The sequence below is a fragment of the Cryptomeria japonica genome, chromosome 9 (genome assembly GCF_030272615.1).
Source record: "Cryptomeria japonica chromosome 9, Sugi_1.0, whole genome shotgun sequence".
In the NCBI taxonomy this organism is placed as follows: domain Eukaryota; kingdom Viridiplantae; phylum Streptophyta; class Pinopsida; order Cupressales; family Cupressaceae; genus Cryptomeria; species Cryptomeria japonica.
This window is the reverse complement of record NC_081413.1, coordinates 266,393,939-266,413,432: the sequence shown is the minus strand read 5'-3', so window position 1 is coordinate 266,413,432 and position 19,494 is coordinate 266,393,939. Positions and strand designations below refer to the sequence as shown.

The following is a 19,494-nucleotide window of genomic DNA, read 5'->3' as shown; positions in this document are numbered from 1 at the left end:
AAATGGGAGTCTAGCATGGTGATAGCATTACAAAATCTTGAGTACATTAGATTTAATTAACGGAATGTCTTCCTTTTTCAGATTAAGGAAGAGATAGAGCTTCGTAAGCAGAGGAATTTAGCTGAGCTTAATGAGATTGATGAGGTTACTCGTCTTGAAATGGAGGGATTTCAAACTGGTTCATACTTGAGGTTGGAGGTGCATGCTATGCCTTTTGAGATGGTCAAATATTTTAACCCCCAGCATCCAGTCCTGGTTGGAGGGATTGGTAGAGGGGAAGAAAGTGTGGGATATATGCAGGTTTGTCATCTGTCATCTATCACTGAAACAATCTTTCTGAGAATGATATGCTGCTTAGACTTGAGGATTTCCTTTGCTTAACTATTTTCAGGTTCGATTGAAGAGGCATAGATGGCATAGGAAGGTATTGAAGAATCGGGATCCCTTTGTAGTGTCTATTGGTTGGAGGCGCTATCAAACATTGCCGGTTTACTCACTCGAGGATAGAAATGGGCGCCATAGAATGCTTAAATACACACCAGAACACATGCATTGCCTTGCAACATTCTGGGGCCCTCTTGCACCTCCCAATACTGGGATGGTTGCTTTTCAAAATTTATCTAACAATCAGGTTTTGAAAATTGCACCTTTTTTTATCTGGCACAAATTAGATTCTTTCAGTGTTGGGTTCACTTAAAATAATTCAATTATTAATGCAGGCATCCTTTCGGATCACTGGAACCGGTGTTGTATTAGATTTTAACCATTCGGTTCAGATCGTTAAGAAGCTCAAACTTGTGGGGTACCCCTTCAAAATTTTCAAAAACACGGCCTTTATCAAAGATATGTTCACATCAGCTCTAGAAGTGGCTAGGTTTGAGGGCGCTTCTGTCAGAACAGTTAGTGGAATCCGAGGTCAAGTGAAGAAGGTATTATAAAAAGAATTACAAACACAGCAGAATTCTCCTTTAACATAAACATAGAAATTGTTTTTGATGTGACATGAATATGATCTCATGTTGCTTGCAGGCTGTAAAGTCTGGACAAGGGAAGGAAGGTAGTGTGAGGTGCACTTTTGAGGACAAAATCCTCATGAGTGATATAGTTTTCTTAAGAGCATGGACTCGAGTTGATATTCCTCGTTTCTTTAACCCTGTGGCAACATCTCTTCAATCTCGTGATTATGTTTGGAAAGGCATGAAAACTGTTGCAGAACTCAGAAGAGAGCAATCTCTTCCTATTCCTGTTAATAAGGATTCTTTGTACAAGGTGAGGAAACTAGCATTATACTGGGAGACTATTTTGTGTTCTTACATTTGATGACCTTGTTACTCATATTGGTTTTCATTACAGCCTATAGAACGACAACCCAAGCAATTCAATGCATTGAAAATACCGAAGAAACTGCAACAAGCCCTTCCATTTAAATCGAAGCCAAAAGATCTTCCAAAACGAAAAACCCCTATACTTGAAAATCGTCGTGCTGTGGTTATGGAACCTCATGAACGGAAAGTTCACACTCTTGTCCAACAACTGCAAACAATAAGAAATGAAAAGGTAAATATTAACAGTAACAACAGTAAGCAATTATTTTGTAATTTTCTTTCAAAGATTTTAGGTCAAGAAAATTGTATTGGATTGAATGCCATTTTCTATGAGAGATACCTGATCAGAAAGGTTTACACTGTATCTCGATTACTAAAATGCTATTTAACTCTTATTTACTTGCAGATAAAGAAGCGTAAATTGCAGCACCAGGAACAAAGGAAAGCATATGAATTGAAAAAGGCTAAAGATGAACAGGTCACAAAGCGACGACAACGTGAGGAACGGAGAAAACGGTACAGAGAAGAAGCAATGCAGGAAAGACGCACAAGACAAAAAAAAGAGTAATAACTTGTCTGTAAATTCAGAAAAGTACACAGGTTTCAACTGTTTCTGTTGAATTCTATGAAGCTACAGTACCGGCAAAAAGCATTTCAAAAGAGAGTTGGAATTTCATGAATTTTAAGAAATTTCAAACACCCAAACAGAAGTGCTGTTGTTCTTTGCGGCAGTATCTGCCCATGATTGGTCAATGGATGTGCCAGCAACTTAACAGCCCCTGGGCAAAACCATAGCAACTATTTTTAGCATGGAATTTTTCCTGTCACCAAATATTTGAGCCCTATATATTGGTAGAGAAGTATGTAACGCATTGTAGCATTTAGTGAAATGACCATATTAGCATATTAATCTGATTGAATTTGCAAGGGTAGCTGTTTGCTGGATAATATTTAATTTATTTTGAATCATTTAGGAAAGGTATAGGTTAGCTGAATAATTAGCATTTTATTCTGTGATTTGCAAAGAAAGGAGTTTTGCTGGATAATGTGCATTTTATACTGAGTGATTTTGCAAAGAAGGGTTTGGTTGAATAATGATTGTTTAATTTTAAATGAGTTTTTGCAAAAACAGGGGTTTGCTCGATAACGAGTGAGGTTATTTATATACATTAAGGCTGTTTAATTTGAGTGATTTTCTTATGGCAGAGATTTACAGGATGATTATGAGAGGCTGTTTTATAACGTGAAGGAGTGTCTAAATGTAGTTTTGACGGATTTTTGAAAGGCAGGGGTTTGCTTGACACTTACCGAAAGGTTATATTCAGAGGCAAACATAGTTTTATTTGGATTATGGAGAATTTGTTTTATAGGTAAAGCTGATATGTATAGGATAATTAGTGAGAGGCTGTTATATGGGCAAAGTGAAATTTAAATATACTTTTATTTTGATTAATTTCATTGAGACAGGTGTTGTTGGATACTTAGAGAAGTAGAACACATTTTTTTAAGTGTGTTGAATTATGATATTTTATAAGACTTGCAAGGGTTGGATAATTAGTGAGATGTTACTTTATAGATAACGGTAAAGGCAGTTTTTGGGTTGTGGTCAACAGACATTCTTTAGTTATATGAGGCTGCCTTTATGTAAGCATTTCACAATGGAATTGTTTTTTTGTTTACCATCTATATTATTCAAATGAGGTGGGTAACCCATCAGGGATTCTATTTCAACCAGGGAAACACCATTTAATTTTCCATTTCCTCCTTACTGTTTGAGGTATCTCTTTATCTATATTACACTTCCTCCCATTTGTATGATTACATTGCTGCTTGTGCTTTATTAATAACAAAAAAACATATTGAATTGATCTTCCAATCTACATACAAAGATAATAGTCGTTCACAACTTGATACTTTTTTTTTCAAATTAGATCTATTAAAAGAGGCCTAATTACAAATTCCTTGAATTCACAGTTCACTGCACTAAAAATTTGTTCAATAAATAATACAACCTTTCAATCGTGTTTATATTTCCATTTTATACATGGTTTCTGATGAATATTTTGACAATTGTAAGTGGATGTCACAAGTTCTGCTCATCTCATACAATAGATTCCTGAGATTGATGCTTAACACCCTCTCTGAGACCAAAATCAACTGGTACGCCGTTCTTCCTTGCATTAATAAGATTCTTTGCATTCTTCTTTCTCATTTTTAACTATTTTGCTCTGCTAATGATGTTCCCTATTTCAATTCACTACTTCCTTTCTCACTTTATCAGTAGTATAACTAATTATTGTCATTTTGTTTCACAGATAACATTACAGGCCCCCTCTCAACCTTTCTCTTTTGTGAACGACCACCACCACACTACTCTTCTCGGTTTTCAAATCTTTGCCTCTTCTCAATTCTATTATATTTGAATTTTCTATTTTATGACGTTTTGCTTACGTCAAGGTATTATCGTACTGTACAAACCTAAGTCCCATGTGTTAACTTTAGTGTTCTCTCTTTTAGTGGAGTTCATCATTTAGTGGATTCCAACTCCCATATAAGTTTTACTTGTAATTTTTTAATAAGATGTTATTTGTTTCAAGGATTATTTGTTCAACAATCTCCATTGTTATTATTTAAATATTCGCAGAATGCTCCATCTCTGGCTATATAAATTCACATTACAAATGTGATGTACCTACTTCTCATTTAAAATGGTAACGAACATACCTCCAACTTTAGAGATGATTTTAGGACAGCATACTGTATGGTTAGATAGAATCCTTAAGATATAAATAAACAAGAGATCCTATCATTGATTAGCAATTAAAACTTGGTTGGCACTTAGAATTATATGTTTCATAAATTCAATAGTTCATTATTTTATAAATCGGTATGCTTGGAAAAATGGTTTCTATTACCACATTAGAGTCTAACAAACTATTGAGATGGTGAGCACCGAGAGTATTTAATTATATTTTGTTCATAGATAACCTCTTTTTCAAATACACAATGGGTGCTTATCTTCACTTCAGGAAATTGCTTCTGGTTTTGGTCATGATGTAGCTATGCCTAGGCATACAAGTAGAATGTTACTGTATTTAATAAAAGTCGCTTTTAAATGAATATACTTTTTATTCCAGTAACTTATAATCTTCACTGGAACTTCCTTTTTTGAAACTGCTCTGGGGATTTGGAAAACCACTTTCTGGGAAATAAATAGACTATTATGAGATAAATGAAACATTCTCTGTAAGTTTGATTTATGTAAATGCATACTTTTCTATAATGCATCATTGCCAATCTTAATGATATTTAATTTTGGACATACTACTTTGTGCTACACATTTTTTTAAATGGCATCCACACAACACTCCACAGTTCCAACTTGTATTTTCAACGATTTAGAACAACTCTCATATTTGAATTTTTATTCACTTGTTTAGACTTCGTCATACAATGTCCACTTCCCACTGTTCCATTTTACTGCAAGAAAATTGCTTTTCTATATTAAAATATTTCGAAATGCTTGAGTAACAATCTCGTTTTATACATTTATCTCCTTCTCTTCTACTTCCCTAATAAATAAAAAGGATCAAATATAATGAGTGGTACACTTTCAAAAGTACCCATCTTCCATTTACACAAACTCCGCCTATCGGCTTCCTGTTGCAGGCACAAAGCGTGCAACTGCTAGTTAATACATTTATTTTTCATTCACTGGGTAGTGTAATAGGCCTTCGGCATAATTAAAATTTTTTATGCCCAAATACAGCGCTTGTGATGTTTGGAGGAAAGGGCGTATTTTAATTATGCCTCTATTGTGGGTATTGGGGTTTGGGAAGCTCACAAGAAGAGGAGGGTTTATCAGGCTTGTTTCAAATCCTTTGGAGGTCGATCATTTCGTTTGTCGTACTCTCTGCAAATAGAAACCTAAAATCAGTGTTGAGAGATTGAAATCTTGACCAGGACTTGGAGAGGATTTGGAATATATTTGGAATAAGCAGTAAGGAAATTTTTGCGTCCAGAATAGAGGGAAGGGAAGGGCAGATTCATAGCGACGTTGTTGGTCTTGCCAGGGCCGTAGAAACCTATTCCTTCTGCTCCACATGGTCAACGATTGAAGCCAAAGTTCCATTAAGGGGTGCTGCCAACCAGTCACCATTTGTTCAAAACCATACTAGATGAAGGATAAAAGATAGTAGCCGGAAGAAAACAATCGGGAAGAGGTAAGCTAAATAAATCCCTTTGCAAAGTATAGGAAAACTACTGTTAATATAAATATTCATTTACATTTTAATAGCAGTAGCTGAGACGCGACTCCATTATTGTTAAAACCTCGTTCTCAAACTTGGCACAACACAGGGTATTTGAACTTGTTTACAGAGTTTCATTTACTGTTCTCTACTTTGTCTTAAAATTTTAAGGTGCAAATTTGTCGACATGACTTTATTTTCTTCAGCGATTTTACACAATTAAAGGTAATGTGCTGTTGTCGTTGTACGTTCGTAACATGCCTCTGTCACCTTCAAAGTCTCTTAGATTCAGTTTACTTTTGCCATGTTGTGATGGATGCTTGGGAATAGTTTAATACTGTCATGCCTCACCATAAAGAGCAAAATCCAGATTTACCTATAGACCTATTAATACAAACTGGGCGGGGGAATTGATAAGGGCCGACCTAGTTTTTTAATTAAAAAATAACAAGTACCAGCAAAGGGCCGACCATAATTAAAGGACATCATTATTATCTAAAGGGCAATCAGCAAACAAATGATAAGCAGCGATTACTTTAATTAATGAACAGCGATTATACTTCACGAAGCAATGCTTAGAGTTGTGTCTCTTAGAAACGAGATATTCAAAGAGTGTTGTAACACTTCAAATTGAAAGGTTATGACCCCACCGTTGAAGGTATAAGAGTAGGAAGATTCATTTTTTCCATCCGATTCCTAATATGGTTGACTATGGGAATAATCTATGAAATAGATATGAATGATCTTTGGATACTTCAATTTTTTGTATATGATCATAGATTCTTGATATTAATGCCTTTATATTAATTAATATTGTTTTTCTTTAAATTTATATTACAATTATGTAATTTTATTATAGAATGCTATTTGTAAATGAATTGTAGTTGTTGGAATTGCTATTTTTTGGCAAAATCAGGTTTATCCCAAAAGGGGACATAACAATTGGTATTAGAGCATTGATCCTGCCAGCCTGCAGGGGAAAGATAAAACAATGGATGCATTCTAGTCAAAGAGACTTGAAGGTCTAAGAAGGGATCTATTAATTCAGTCCAAAAATATAGTTCAAAGTGTATAATGATCATATGATATACTAGTGCTTATAAGTAGATGACGGTAACCAAGTAACAATGGCAAGTTATGAGGGAGCTTAATTCCCCACGGTTCAATATAGGCCAGTAAATGATAGTATTATGTTTTAAAGTGTCAAAGGGTAAAATGAAAACCAAGAGAGCCAAAAGATTCGTGACATTGCAGTGATGTTCACTATTCCTTTGGTATCTTGTTCTTCAACACATCTGTGAGGACACGTGTTAAGAATAAAGACAATTATAAGATATGCATCTACCCAAAGATACATCGGTAGGTCTTGATCATGGACCATAGGTTTGGTTGTCCCTATGGTGGACCTGTTCTCCCTTTTTTGATGTTTGCTTCCCTGCAATAAGTGTCAAACTCATTTAGGGAGCAGTTTGCATTTATAAATAGCTGCTCCATGTCTTCTAAAGATTTGATGTAGCTCATCTATAAGAAGGGTATACGCTACACAATTTTGGTAATGACTGCAGTTAACCCCAGCTACCACCTAGGATTACCTGTACGTCCTATTACCTATTTTCTCCCCTTTGAGCCAAAAATAGCCTTCTAACGAGTCATAGGTCATATTTAAAAGTTTTAAGGGGTTTTGAATGGTTAAGAATGTCAAAGTATTAATCAAATGCTTTGGGTTTTATTGGGATGAGTGTTAGAGCATTAAAATTCCGCTTTTGTTGGCCAAAGTCTTGAAAAAAGGCAAAAATCATGGTTCCCACATTTAACAAACCAAAGAAAACTCATGTTTTAATGGAGGGAAAATAAAAGTTTAAAACAATAATCTTACGTTGCATTTAGGGTTTCTCTGAGTTTCACTTTGAGTTGGCTTCACATCTTGCCCTTTCATTGTGGAAAATGGAAGTTTCTGAGAATAGGAGCTGCATGCAAGCTTTTCACACTGCTGTTTCATCGCCTAAGATTCACCAATAAGCTGTGATCTGAATCATGCAAAGGTTTTAAACGTGAGAAGAGCAGTTCCAAGGTTGTTTACAGTAGCTTCAGAGCAGTCAGGGGTTTATTTCAAGTGTTTTGGAAATGAAGCATGCATTATGACAGTGAGATACACATTGGAAAACCTTCTTTGAACCTGCAATCAGTCATGCAAAGCCAATGCACACCATCAGCTTTAAAGAATGTCAGTTTCATCTTTCAAAAACCTTCCCATTGTCATTTGTAGAAGAGAACTTAAGGGTTGCATGCATAGGAAAGGATTGTATCTTTGTATCCTTAATGCAAGATCATTGTCATATGAGTAGATATTCATAAAATTAATGTTTTGTCTCAGTCATAAAGATAACGGTTTCAAAAGAGTTGTTACAGTCATAGTGCATAAAGGGTTTGTTATTGATATATTTCTATAAGATCTTTTCCCAAAACCCTACAAAGACATTGAAAAAGAAGGGCAAAAAGATTGTCATGTAGCCATGAAACATCAGAAATAGACAAAGATCAGAAAGACAGCCCTCAAGAAGCTACAAAGCATGATCATATTCAAGGGAAATCAATTTGAACTTCAAAGCCATTATAAGAAATGCACAGTGTTAGTGCCAAGACTCCAATGTAAAAGACGGATGTCACTATTAAAGCATAAGATACTCAAGGAGCCGCTGTCCTAGTAACATTCTCAAGGAGGAAAATAGTCTTGAAAAACCCTTCAAAAACTTTCTGAGGATCTTCCTGCACAACCAAGAGTAAGAGCAGATTAGACCAATGAAGTCAGATCTAGAAAATGTTTGACAGTCACTCCATAAAGAGTGAATAAGGAAGCAATACTAAATAAGGTGCAGAGACAGCTCGCAAGAAGAAAGAAAAGTACAAAGGTATTAGTTAGAAATAGAACTCATCATGACATGATGCAAGAGTGACCTAGGATAGTGAGATGACTGCTCAAAAGGGCAGAGATATAACAATGCTTGGGATCATTATTGCAGCACCATACCTAGTTGGCAGTGAAAGGGACAAAGTGTATTGGAACGGGCAAAATGACAGAGAAAAGAAGTTGCAGAGATCCCAGTCAAAGCAATCCAAAGATCCACAGTCCAGTGGCAGATTGGGGAAGAAAGGACAGCTTGAAGAATGATGAAATGCTGCAATAATGATGGACTGCCAATAATAGTGACAGTCATAATGATAAATAGAAGATGCAGGCCTGTCAAGGTTCTTAGGAGCCATAAATGAAGACATAAAAGCAAAGAAGGAGCCACAACCAAGGATCAAGACCTAAACAATGAGTTTAGACAGTGCTATGATGCCATGGATATAAAACCATCAAGAGCACTCTTATCAAAGACTCGCTGCCATCGGCAAAAGATAGATATGAGAACATGGTCACAAGAAAGACAGAGATCAGTTTCCAAGAGACTGTTAAAAGAAAGAATAAAGATTGCAGTCCATGTTAGGTTACAGTCTCTGAGAAATTATATCATCATAAATCTCAAGAATAACAGTCCATATGACTGTCATAAGTTTTGACAGAGATAAAGATCAAATGCATAATACAGAGTAAAGAGCAGACGGCAGTCTTGAAGATTTAGGGTGGCGATTCATAAAGAGCAGTCCTAAAAAAGACACAGAGTTGCAAGTTGAAGATTATCAAACTTCGTTCAGAGGATGTCAAAGACCTATAATAGTATGCTATGGACATTTCAAAGAACTTGTCACAGCCACAAGAAGACAATGAATGACAGAGAGAATAAGAAAGTTTTAAGTGCATGACAATGATTGTGAAGAAGTGTATGAAGAAAAGGCATTGTTGCAACATATGAAGGCAGGGGACAATATAAAACCAGAGCAAAAGGACAGTAGCAGCATCTCCGAAAGACAGTGGGCATGTAACAGTTGAAAAGACAGTCCAAAAGATAATGAATGTGCAGAGGTTTGGATTGTGAAAAGATAGAATTCCATACAAGAAGAGAACAAAAGAAAGACACTCCTATAGAAGGCCATGACAAAATCCAATCCTAAGGATAAGATGCAATGAAACAAGGAGACAAAAAGCTTGATGACAGTCATAGGATCTTTTTCATTTCCATTTCAACATTGAAAATGCACAAAACAACAAAGGGCATGACAGTCAGATAAGGGAATATGGCACAACATTAAAAGCCATGAATATGACAAAATTTGACAGAGAACAATGGAGGACAACAAGACCCGATTCTCAGAGGTATGAAGAGACATATAGCAGATTGAAGGAGCAAACCCTAGGGCAACCCTAGGTCTGAGACAAGAAAAAGGACAACAGTCGTCAAGAAACTTATGAGAATGTACCTGAAAACAATTCAAAATACAGTGACACAGGGCTCAAAACCATGAATGCAGTCATAAAGACAACAAAAGTAATGCAGTCCCAAAAGAGTATGTTGCAGAGACAATGATGAGTGATCATACATCAAAAAGGCAAAGGATGAAAACAAGGTAAAACAATGGTGTTGAAGATAAGTCAAACTCCATAATCAAGTACACAAGTTGAGGGTCAGTTCGAGGTTTTGAATGGTGGAGTGTCAAGTTGAGGGTCAGTTTGAGGTTCGAGGGTCATGCACCACTTCAATTTTCTTGAAGAAAACCCCATGCCTCTAAAGGCTAGTGTGAGTGTCAAGTTCAAATGCAACTCCTCATATCATGCAATTACTTTAAAATCAAGCCATCAATTAAGGATCATGCATCAGGGTCAGTCAGAGAGGCTAAAAAGGGGAGTTTTGAGACTAATGCATTCAGTTTAGGCCCAGTTAGAGTCTCCATATAGGTAGTGCATCAGTTGAGACAAATTTTGGAGCTGCCAACAGTCAGTTTGGGGCAGTTTTAAGGCCTTTTTTGCATATTTTTCAATCTTGTACGACCAAGAAAGGCTTCATCATGCAAATTGACGAGAGAACAAAGCCAAGTCAGCTTCAGTTCAAGTAGAGTTTGAGGACATCATTTAGATCAAAGGTGGAAGTCCACATTAGTTCCATCTTCCAGTAAGAAAAAAAGGCTTCTTTCAGAAAAACATTCATTGTACTCTTCTTTTCTCAGTTCTTTCTTTCTTTTGTGTTGTCAATGAATGATCTGATGGGATTCTTGTGGTTTGTTTAAGAATCTTTTAATTTGTCTATTTTCAATATTAAAGCAAGAACATTCATGTTAGATGCAGGTTATAGGTTGTGTTATTTTGATTTCAGTAATTTGAAGTTGTGAAATGTGAATCAAACAAAACCTCTTTGATTGAAGTTGATTGTGAGATTAGGCCAGCAAGTAAATTTCATCATTTCGGTGCATTACCTCCTAGATTAGTAGTTTTCAGCTCAAAAGCAGTCTTTATATCCTTTTTCTTGTCAAGTGCAGTAGTTTTAGGAGGTGTTTTAGGGAATCAACTCTCTCTAGAGGTTCATCCTCACCACAGGTCACCCATAGCTTGAGGATGATCCCATGTTTTACAGAATAGTTGAGTTTTACACTAGGCCAATTTTTGATCCCATGTTCCACAAGATAGTTGAGTTTTATACTCTGCTTGGGTGCAATTTTTTGTGACAACATGCCCATATCTAGCCATAATAATCTCATGCCAAAGGGGAAGATCAGATAATTATCTTATCCAAGTAAGTCTTGACATATCTAGCTTCACAAGGGTATAACATGTACATGTCAATCATTTTCGTGTCATATAAGAGCCTAAGGCTGAACCATTCATTGATCCTAAGGCTGAACCATTCATTGCTATGCCTATCACTAGCTTAGAAAAGAAAAAACAAGTTTAATAGCTACAAACAACTCACTCTACAATTTGCTAGGGAATTGCCATACAAAAATGAAGATAAAGAGAGCGAGACTTCAATCATCTTCTAGATGTATCTTCTTGCTTTAGAACTCGGTCATTTCTTTCATTTCCTCTCAATGGGCCCTCCTTGATCCATCTAAGTCCGAGCAAGACTTGTATGAGAATCTAATGCAACGCGGCATGGTTTGAAGCCATAACAATTCTCAATATGCTGCATGCATAAAGACGCGACACAATCAACAAAGCCCCAAAGGCTTCAATATAGGAACACTATGATCTGAATCATGGAATGCCAATTCCACCAATCTGAAACATTACAACAATCACAAATTCTAGAAAATGTTGAGCTACTGGGGCCTATCAAAAGACACATGCAAACTTCGGGAACCAATTATTTAGATCTTGTGAAAATTCATAGAGCATACTTGTAAGTTAAGTAAAACAAAATAGTCAAATCTATCTCCAAACTAATAGTGCAGGTATGCTCAAACTCATCTTTGGAATGTCACCAAAATTCGTATTCAATATCCCAATTACAAATTGACATGTCCAAGTTAAAATATTCATGCAAACTATGTGATACAAAACTCAAGATTGTATATTACAAAATGTATCCACAACTGATTAGATTCACTTATATCCTAATAAAATTAGAACCTCAAGATCTAGAAACACTATCCAATTGATAAGATTGATCTCAACATCAAATTTTGAAATATATCAAACTTGAAATCTCAATCCTAAAATTTCTTCTATTAGATGAAGGAAAAAGCTCTTCATGGATTCCTCTAGAAGACACGGAGAGTCTAAAATACAAATGCCAAATCCATGATTCAAACTTATCCCATGTATAAATAAAATGCCAAATTCGCACTTGAAGCAATGATTGAATGATGAAAAAAACACCTCCAATATATAGAGCGCCCACCCCTTTGCTCCCTCTAGGCTGACTTGGCAAAAAGAGGTTAAAAAAAATAAATAAAATTGCAAAAAGGAGGGGCCGACTTGATAAAATTAATAAAAATAAGACCTTAAGCGCTCCATATTTAATTTTTATTTCATAAAAATTAATTTTAAATGCCTTAACAATAAAAGTTCGATTTTTTAAGACTCAAAATTAATTTATTAAATGTCAATATGTCCTTTATTAAATGCCAATTTAATTTTAATTAATTTCTTTTTCAAAGGCTTCGAAATTTTGAGGAATTTGGGGAATATCAATACTCAAATATGGTAAAATAAAGAATGCCACTAACTTCGCCCTGGACCCTTGGCAAGGGTCAGGAGCGAACTTTCAATTTTGCTCTTGCATTCCTCATTTTTCTTGCCCAAAACTTCATCTAGTCATTTAAATGGCATTTTTTATTGGAGATTTGAAGTTGATTTCATTTGATCTTTAGGAGGAAAATGCTATTAGGATTTTTTCGCCCTGGACCCTCAGAGAGGGTTAGGAGCGATTTTTGACTTTTGCTCTTGATCCTTCATCTTTTAATTGTCAACTCTCCTTGTGGGATAAGCGATGATCTCCTTCACTCGTTCCATGCATGCTTGATTTGCTTTTGCAATGCAAAATAAGGACTTCAAAGATTTTTGCTCTGGGCCTCCAGTGAAGGTCAGGAGCGACTTTTGCAATTTAGGCCAAGATCATCAAGTTTTGGAGGTAAATCCTTGTTCATCATGTTTTGGAGGACCTTTCCACCTTAGCACAACCTTGCCTTAGCGCGATCTTGAACGGAAGTTGTTGGTTTTGCAAATTTTGCCCTGGCCCTTCAGTGAGGGTCAGGAGCGATTTTGCACAAATTCTTGATCATTCCAACTTCAAATTACTCTTAAGGCGTAGAACATCATACTTCACTCCCTGCTGAGTCTTGAGAACAAAAATATCATCTCGAAATGCAAGGAAAGTGGGCATACTTGGAAATTTCGCCCTAGACCCTTGAAGAGGGTCAGGAGCAATTTTCCCTTTTGTCATCAAAATTTGCAATCTTAGCATCTCAATTCCACCTCAAGGCATTTCAAACATCGTTTCAACCTTGTGCCTAGGCTTAGCTTTGCTCAATTTTGGAGAAAAAGGTTGGATATTAGGTTTTTCGCCCTGGGCCCTTACTGGAGGTCAGGAGCGATTTTGCAAATTCAAGCTTATCCATCTTTTGCTAGCCCTCCAAATTATCTTCAACGGGCAAAACACACTCTTCCTCATTCATTCAAGCAAGATTTTGTCTTAATTCTTCAAATAAAGGAGAGAATCTTAGAAATTCGCCATGGACCTTCAGAGAGGGTCAGGAGCGACTTTTCAAACCTGGCTTGATTGCCTCCTTGTTGATCGTCCAAATTATATTCAATGGGTAAAACACACTTGCCTTTATCTATTGCAATCATAAAAAATCACTTTGACCTAGCAAGAAATGTGCCATTTGAAAATTTCACTCTGGACCTTCAGAGAGGGTCAGGAGCGAATTTACCCTTCTTGGGCAAAACTCCATCATTTCATCATCTTCAATCAAGTCCGGATGCTTTATCATGCTCATTTCGTCCTCCACCACGCCTTTGATATCTTAATTTGACCAAACAAGGTTAGGAATGACTCTAATAAGTTTTTTCGCCCTGGACCTTCAGAGAAGGTCAGGAGTGATTTTGATGATTCCAACAAGATCGTTCATCATCTCAAGTTAAAACTCCTTCAGGTGGATGGAGAAAGTCATTGATTTTCCACTCATTTCCAACACTTGGTCCTTTTTTCACTATAAGATGAGGGAAATCAAAATTTCGCCCTGGGCCCTCAGCAAGGGTCAGGAGCGAATTTTCCCTTAGCCTTCAAAATTCATCATTTTCCATGCCTTCAAATCTTCAAAAGCATCAAGTCACGTCCAATCATCTCTCTTGGAGACCTTGCACAAAACAAATTAGAAAAGTCAGTGACAAATATGCCTTAAATAACATTTTCGCCCTGGACCCTCAGCAAGGGTCAGGAGCGAATTTACCTTTTCTGGCTAAACTATCCAAAATTTAAGTCTCCAATCACTTCACAAGGCAGAGTTAGGTCATTCTCAAGGCCAGGAACCAGTTAGCAAGCCTTCTCAAAACAAGAATTTGGACTCAGGATGAATTTCGCCCTGGACCCTTAGCAAGGGTCAGGAGTGATTTTTGTGTCTCAGGCATCATCTTACTTCAAAAAATTGATCAAAACTCACCTATGCAAAAACACACAATTTCACCTTCAAAATGCTAACACTTAGTCAAAATTTGGATTTTTACCCCCAAAAACCTTGATTAGACCTAACCTAAGACCTACTTGACTCCCCTGAAAGGCTTACCTCACTTCAATCGTCTCAACTCTTTGGGAGGACACTTAATAACTTTCAAAATTTGACTGGACTCTGCTTGAAAAACATCCAAAAGAAACCCCTAAGGTTTAGCCCTAGCCCAGACAGACAACTCACTCACTCAAAACCCTAAAAGTAGAGAGAAGAAAAAACAAAACAAAAGCAAAAAAGAGGGGGTCCCCATTCTAATGGGGCGATGTGTGAAATGGTCACAACAGTACTTTACCACCAGTTGTGAATATTTCATCCTTAGTAGTGTAAGATCTCTTAGTGATCTTCATCTATGCTCTCACTCCATGTCAGAGCTTGAATAAAATTCTGAATGCAGTCAGGCTTCACAAGAAAATCTTCTTCTTTTATTGCATACATGAAGCTGATAAGTTGACAGATCTTCGAGTCAATGTCAACTTCTTCCATGATGCATTCTCCTAGGTTACAAATTGAGTCATGAATGTTCGTGTTTGTTTTCATGGTTTGGCAAGGAATTTATTTTGGCACAATTTCGTTAGTTGACAAATATTGGGAAAAAATAGTAATTTACTTTCAGTATATAAATCTACATTTTTTAAAAATTTGAACAATAAGAATACAAGGAAAATTAAATTGTAAGTCTGTAGTATAAGATTTAAATTAATAAATTAAATAAAACTTAATAAAAATCTGGAAGCATAAAACTTTATAAAATAAAAAAATTAATAATTCTAAATTAATCACTAAATAATTATTATTCAAATTTCAAATAATCATATAGTAATATATGAATTAAATTTGAAAACTAATTTGTTTCCTAAAACTTAATAAAATATAAAAATAGAATAAAATAAATATTAAAAAATTGAATCTTTAAAATGTAAAACCAAACTGAAAACAGAAATAAAATTTCATGAAAATGTAAATCTTTATAAAACTTTTATTTATTTTTGATATGTAAAGGTGGACTTGGGTTCATTCTCTTTGCATTAAACCATAAGTATCTACACATAAAAGGTATTTAAGAGTTTAACTATCTTGTGGCCATTGAAAGCTAGAAAGTTAGAGCTTTCTTGGCCAGGAAGAAGATACAAACCATAAACACTTATAGACATATGCTAAAACCTAGACCAAAACAAAACATAGCAACAACTATGACAATCCAAACTAAAGAAATGAACCAGCTTCCTCCATGTTACTCAATGTCGTAGTCAAAGTTACCTCACTTGCAACTAGACTAGTATTCTTGATCTTCTATTTGATGGAAAGCTTAGCCTTTAATGCCTTGTCTTGATCCACATGAGGAGGAGGTGACTAGGCATCTTTCACTTCATGTAAAATATCATCAACAAAGTTAAAAAAATAAAACAAAAAAAGTAGTGCTACAACATGACCCATGAGACCACAAATAGATAGCTCATTTAAATAAGATTAAAGACGACATTTTATTATTTTACTAGTGGAATAGGAAATGCAAGATATGATAGCCTTGATTTTGTGGACATTGATATTTAAAGATCTTCACCAATGTTCCATGGGTCTTGGGATAGGGGGATGGCAGTGGGATGGTGGTGGGGTAGGAGTTTGGGGGCAGAGCCCCTAGTGGGGTTGAGGGATAGCATTTCTAGTGTGATTAGGAGATGTGATTGAGTCCCCTAAGGGTCTTGGGGACGTCTTGGAGTCTCCTTGTATTATCCAAAATAGGGGAACATTTTAGAAATGTCCCTTGGTATGTGGTGGTAGTGGTAGACTGAAAGGGGGATATTTCTGCCAAGACCATCTTAGAATCCTCATCTTAAAAACAATTTTTTTTTTTTTTTTTGCAGGGGGGGTGGCAAACACATCCTTGTAGAACACCTATCTTCACTAAAAGGTCTAAGATGATAAGAAACCAAGGTGAAGTGTGGTATGTTTTTATCCAAACTTATTAATAGTTTATACTCAATGTCTAATATTATTGAGATGTGTAGTATTTGATATTTAAAACAATTAAAATTCATTTTTTTCCATGTATTATGTTTGTTAGAGGTTGCATGAGGTGAGGTAGTTATGAGTAAAATTTAGGAAGAAATTGCAATTATGAATGGTATGAACCTCAATTATTCTTCCTGATATAGTTGAGGCTAAAATGATTTCAACTGTCTATTAATTCCTTAACAATTTCTTATTTATGACAAACTTTAGTCTTCTTTGGGCTTGAACATGCTAGGTTTGTTCCAATTTGGAGAAGAACAAAATTGGTTTGGATTGTAGGTATGCCCAATGTTGATATTTAGTATTTTTGTAATCTTTTATACCTAAATAGAATGAAATTTCAATGGAAATTAAATGGAAAGTGTCATTTTAAAGAAAATGGAAGGTTTGATTTTCCAAGTTCTATTTAAAGGGACAAGGGAGTAGTTGCAATTCACCAATTAAAATTATATGCCAAAATTTGTTTTGGCTTGTGTTGATGTGGTTTTTATGACACCTCGAACACAGAATGGATAGTGTCATTTTAAAGAAAATGGAAGGTTTTATTTTCCAAGTTCTATTTAAAGGGACAAGGGAGTAGTTGCAATTCACCAATTAAAATTATATGCCAAAATATGTCCTGCCTTATGTTGATGTGTTTTTTATGACACCTCGAACACAGAATAAAATACTAAGTATTCTATCCTCTCTTGAACAAGGAAACCTCATATGCTAAACTATGTGATCAAATAAGGCAATCCCAAGGTTTACAATGTGAATAGTCGACTTTAATGTTGGATAGACTTAGTGAAAATAATGTGATATTGCTGGTAACACAAAGGGTCTTACATTTTGCTGGTACGTGGAACACTAAACCTGACTTGAAAAATAAAAGACAAACGAATAAGGTTAAGGAAATATAAGCTAACACCTAACAATGCAAGAAATGATTGCTGACTTAGTGAAATCAAACTAACTTTTGCTTCTCCATGAGGAAACAACTACACAAAGATGGTGCAACCTCCTAAGGGTACTCAAATGATTTTCATATCACTTATGCACATCAACACAATGAACAATGAACATAGAGCGATTGAAGTTAAGCTTTCAATATAATTTTAGACTAACCATGCATTGCAACTTGCAATCAACAAATTCCAAAAGGTATGAACATGCAGGCTTCACCATTAATCAACAATAAGATCTTCCATTCAGCTAATCAACTCCATGTAAAATTGATTTAAATTAACTTAAATCCACCATAGTTTTCAATGAAAATCATTTGTTTATTCCAACATAGTCTTGACAACAATCTCTAATCTTCTCCTACTGCTACTTCTACTCTACCTCCTATTATTGCTTTGACTATTGATCTATTTACCTTTACAAATGAGAAGGCAAAGCCTTATATAGAGGTCTTGATTGCAAATGAGGGGCAATGATTGATTACAAATCAATAGCTGAGATAATTCAAGATAAACCCTATCTAGGGTAAGTTACAACTAACTCCTCTTTGACCAGTGAGATCATTACAATATTTTGGACACATGTCCTTTGAATGTGGAAGAGTGAGAAATGAGGTTAGTGTTGTGACGTTTTCACACATCGCCCCATTGCAAATGGGGACCCCCTTCTTTTTAGGCCCTCCTGGTTTTTTGGCTTGTGTTTTTGTGGTCTTTTCGCAGCAGTCTCTGTAGTCTCTCTGCTTTGCAAGTGTTTGGGGGTCATATTGATTAAATCTGCTTTTTGTTTGAGCGAATTCGGCTAAGTCTAGAACTCGTTTTGTGAATTTTAGGTTTTTTGCCTTCTGTCCTAGATTTTAGGGTTTTTGGAAAAACTGAACATACGACTGGAATTAGGACCCTTCAAGGAACCTCCCAGTAAAATTTGAGCCAAAACAGAGCAACTTTCTGTTTTTAGAAAGTTCCTATTTTTTAGGGATTTTACTGAGTCCCGGATTGGTCTAATTTTGCCAAAAATTAAACTTACTTTTTTTAGTAAGTTCTATTTTTAGTAAGCTTCTATTTTTAGTAAGTGCTTTTCTGACCTATTTTGCCCAAACCTTGACATTTTGAAACACTTACTATTTGGGAAAATCTATTTTTAGCAGGATCTTCATAGGAAAACACTGAAAGCTGAATATCTCCGAAGCCGCTGAAGACCGAACGTTCCTGAAGACCATTTCTAAATCCGGAAAAGTCAGAAGGCAGACAAGGTGGATAAAAAATGGTTAAGTTTGGAACTCCTATTCCATAAGAGGAAAGCATGCAAAATCATCCAAGGCCAGAAATTCACATCAATCCACCAATGTCATCCTGATCCGAAAATGGCCTGAAATTTGACTAAGTCTGGAAATTTGGAAGATCTTCCAAAATCCAGAATTTGCATTATGATTCCTATGGACCTGAAACCACTCTCAAACATCTTGACAATATATATGAAATATAACTTAAAGTATAAGAAAGGAAAAAGACATATTGAAGATGCATGGACATGGCCAAAATGCGCCCAGGTCAGGGCTGGGGCGCCAAAACCAGAAATGCATTCACAAGTGGAAAATTCCACCTCTCCATGGACATGTTGAAAATGCTCCCAGATCTGGGCTGGGGCGCTGAATTGAGAAAGCCATTCACAGAAGGAAAATTCATGAATCCTTGGCGTGGTAAAAAATTTCACTCAAGCAAAAAATTTGAAATTTTGCCTAAGGCACGAAATCCAAGAAGTCAAGGAGGAATAAAAAGCAGAATTCCCCTCGGGCGAATTTTCGATTATTCTATTTTTAGACACCAAATCCCGACCAAATGTGGAAAATTTTATAGATTCAGAAT

General features: G+C 35.8%; 2 protein-coding genes across 4 annotated transcripts in view; both read left to right on the top strand.

Moving 5' to 3' along the window:
* The window catches only part of LOC131855931 (uncharacterized), an 82,551-nt gene extending 80,311 nt beyond the window's left edge, over window positions 1–2,240 (top strand). For both annotated transcript variants that reach the window (XM_059210875.1, XM_059210876.1), the window contains exons 15-20: window positions 82–300; window positions 392–631; window positions 720–929; window positions 1,030–1,269; window positions 1,354–1,557; window positions 1,732–2,240. In XM_059210875.1, the coding sequence (XP_059066858.1) occupies window positions 82–300; window positions 392–631; window positions 720–929; window positions 1,030–1,269; window positions 1,354–1,557; window positions 1,732–1,893 (1,275 nt within the window). In that variant the 3' untranslated portion in view covers window positions 1,894–2,240. The remainder of the gene's footprint in view (window positions 1–81; window positions 301–391; window positions 632–719; window positions 930–1,029; window positions 1,270–1,353; window positions 1,558–1,731) is intronic.
* Window positions 2,241–4,955: 2,715 nt separating this feature from the next.
* Window positions 4,956–19,494, top strand: part of LOC131061900 (uncharacterized) — a 33,016-nt gene continuing 18,477 nt past the window's right edge. Inside the window, exon 1 of one of the 2 annotated variants that reach the window (XM_059210877.1) lies at window positions 4,956–5,548. The gene's annotated coding sequence lies outside the window, so the exon portion shown is untranslated. The remainder of the gene's footprint in view (window positions 5,549–19,494) is intronic. The other variant, XM_059210878.1, reaches the window with a different exon arrangement.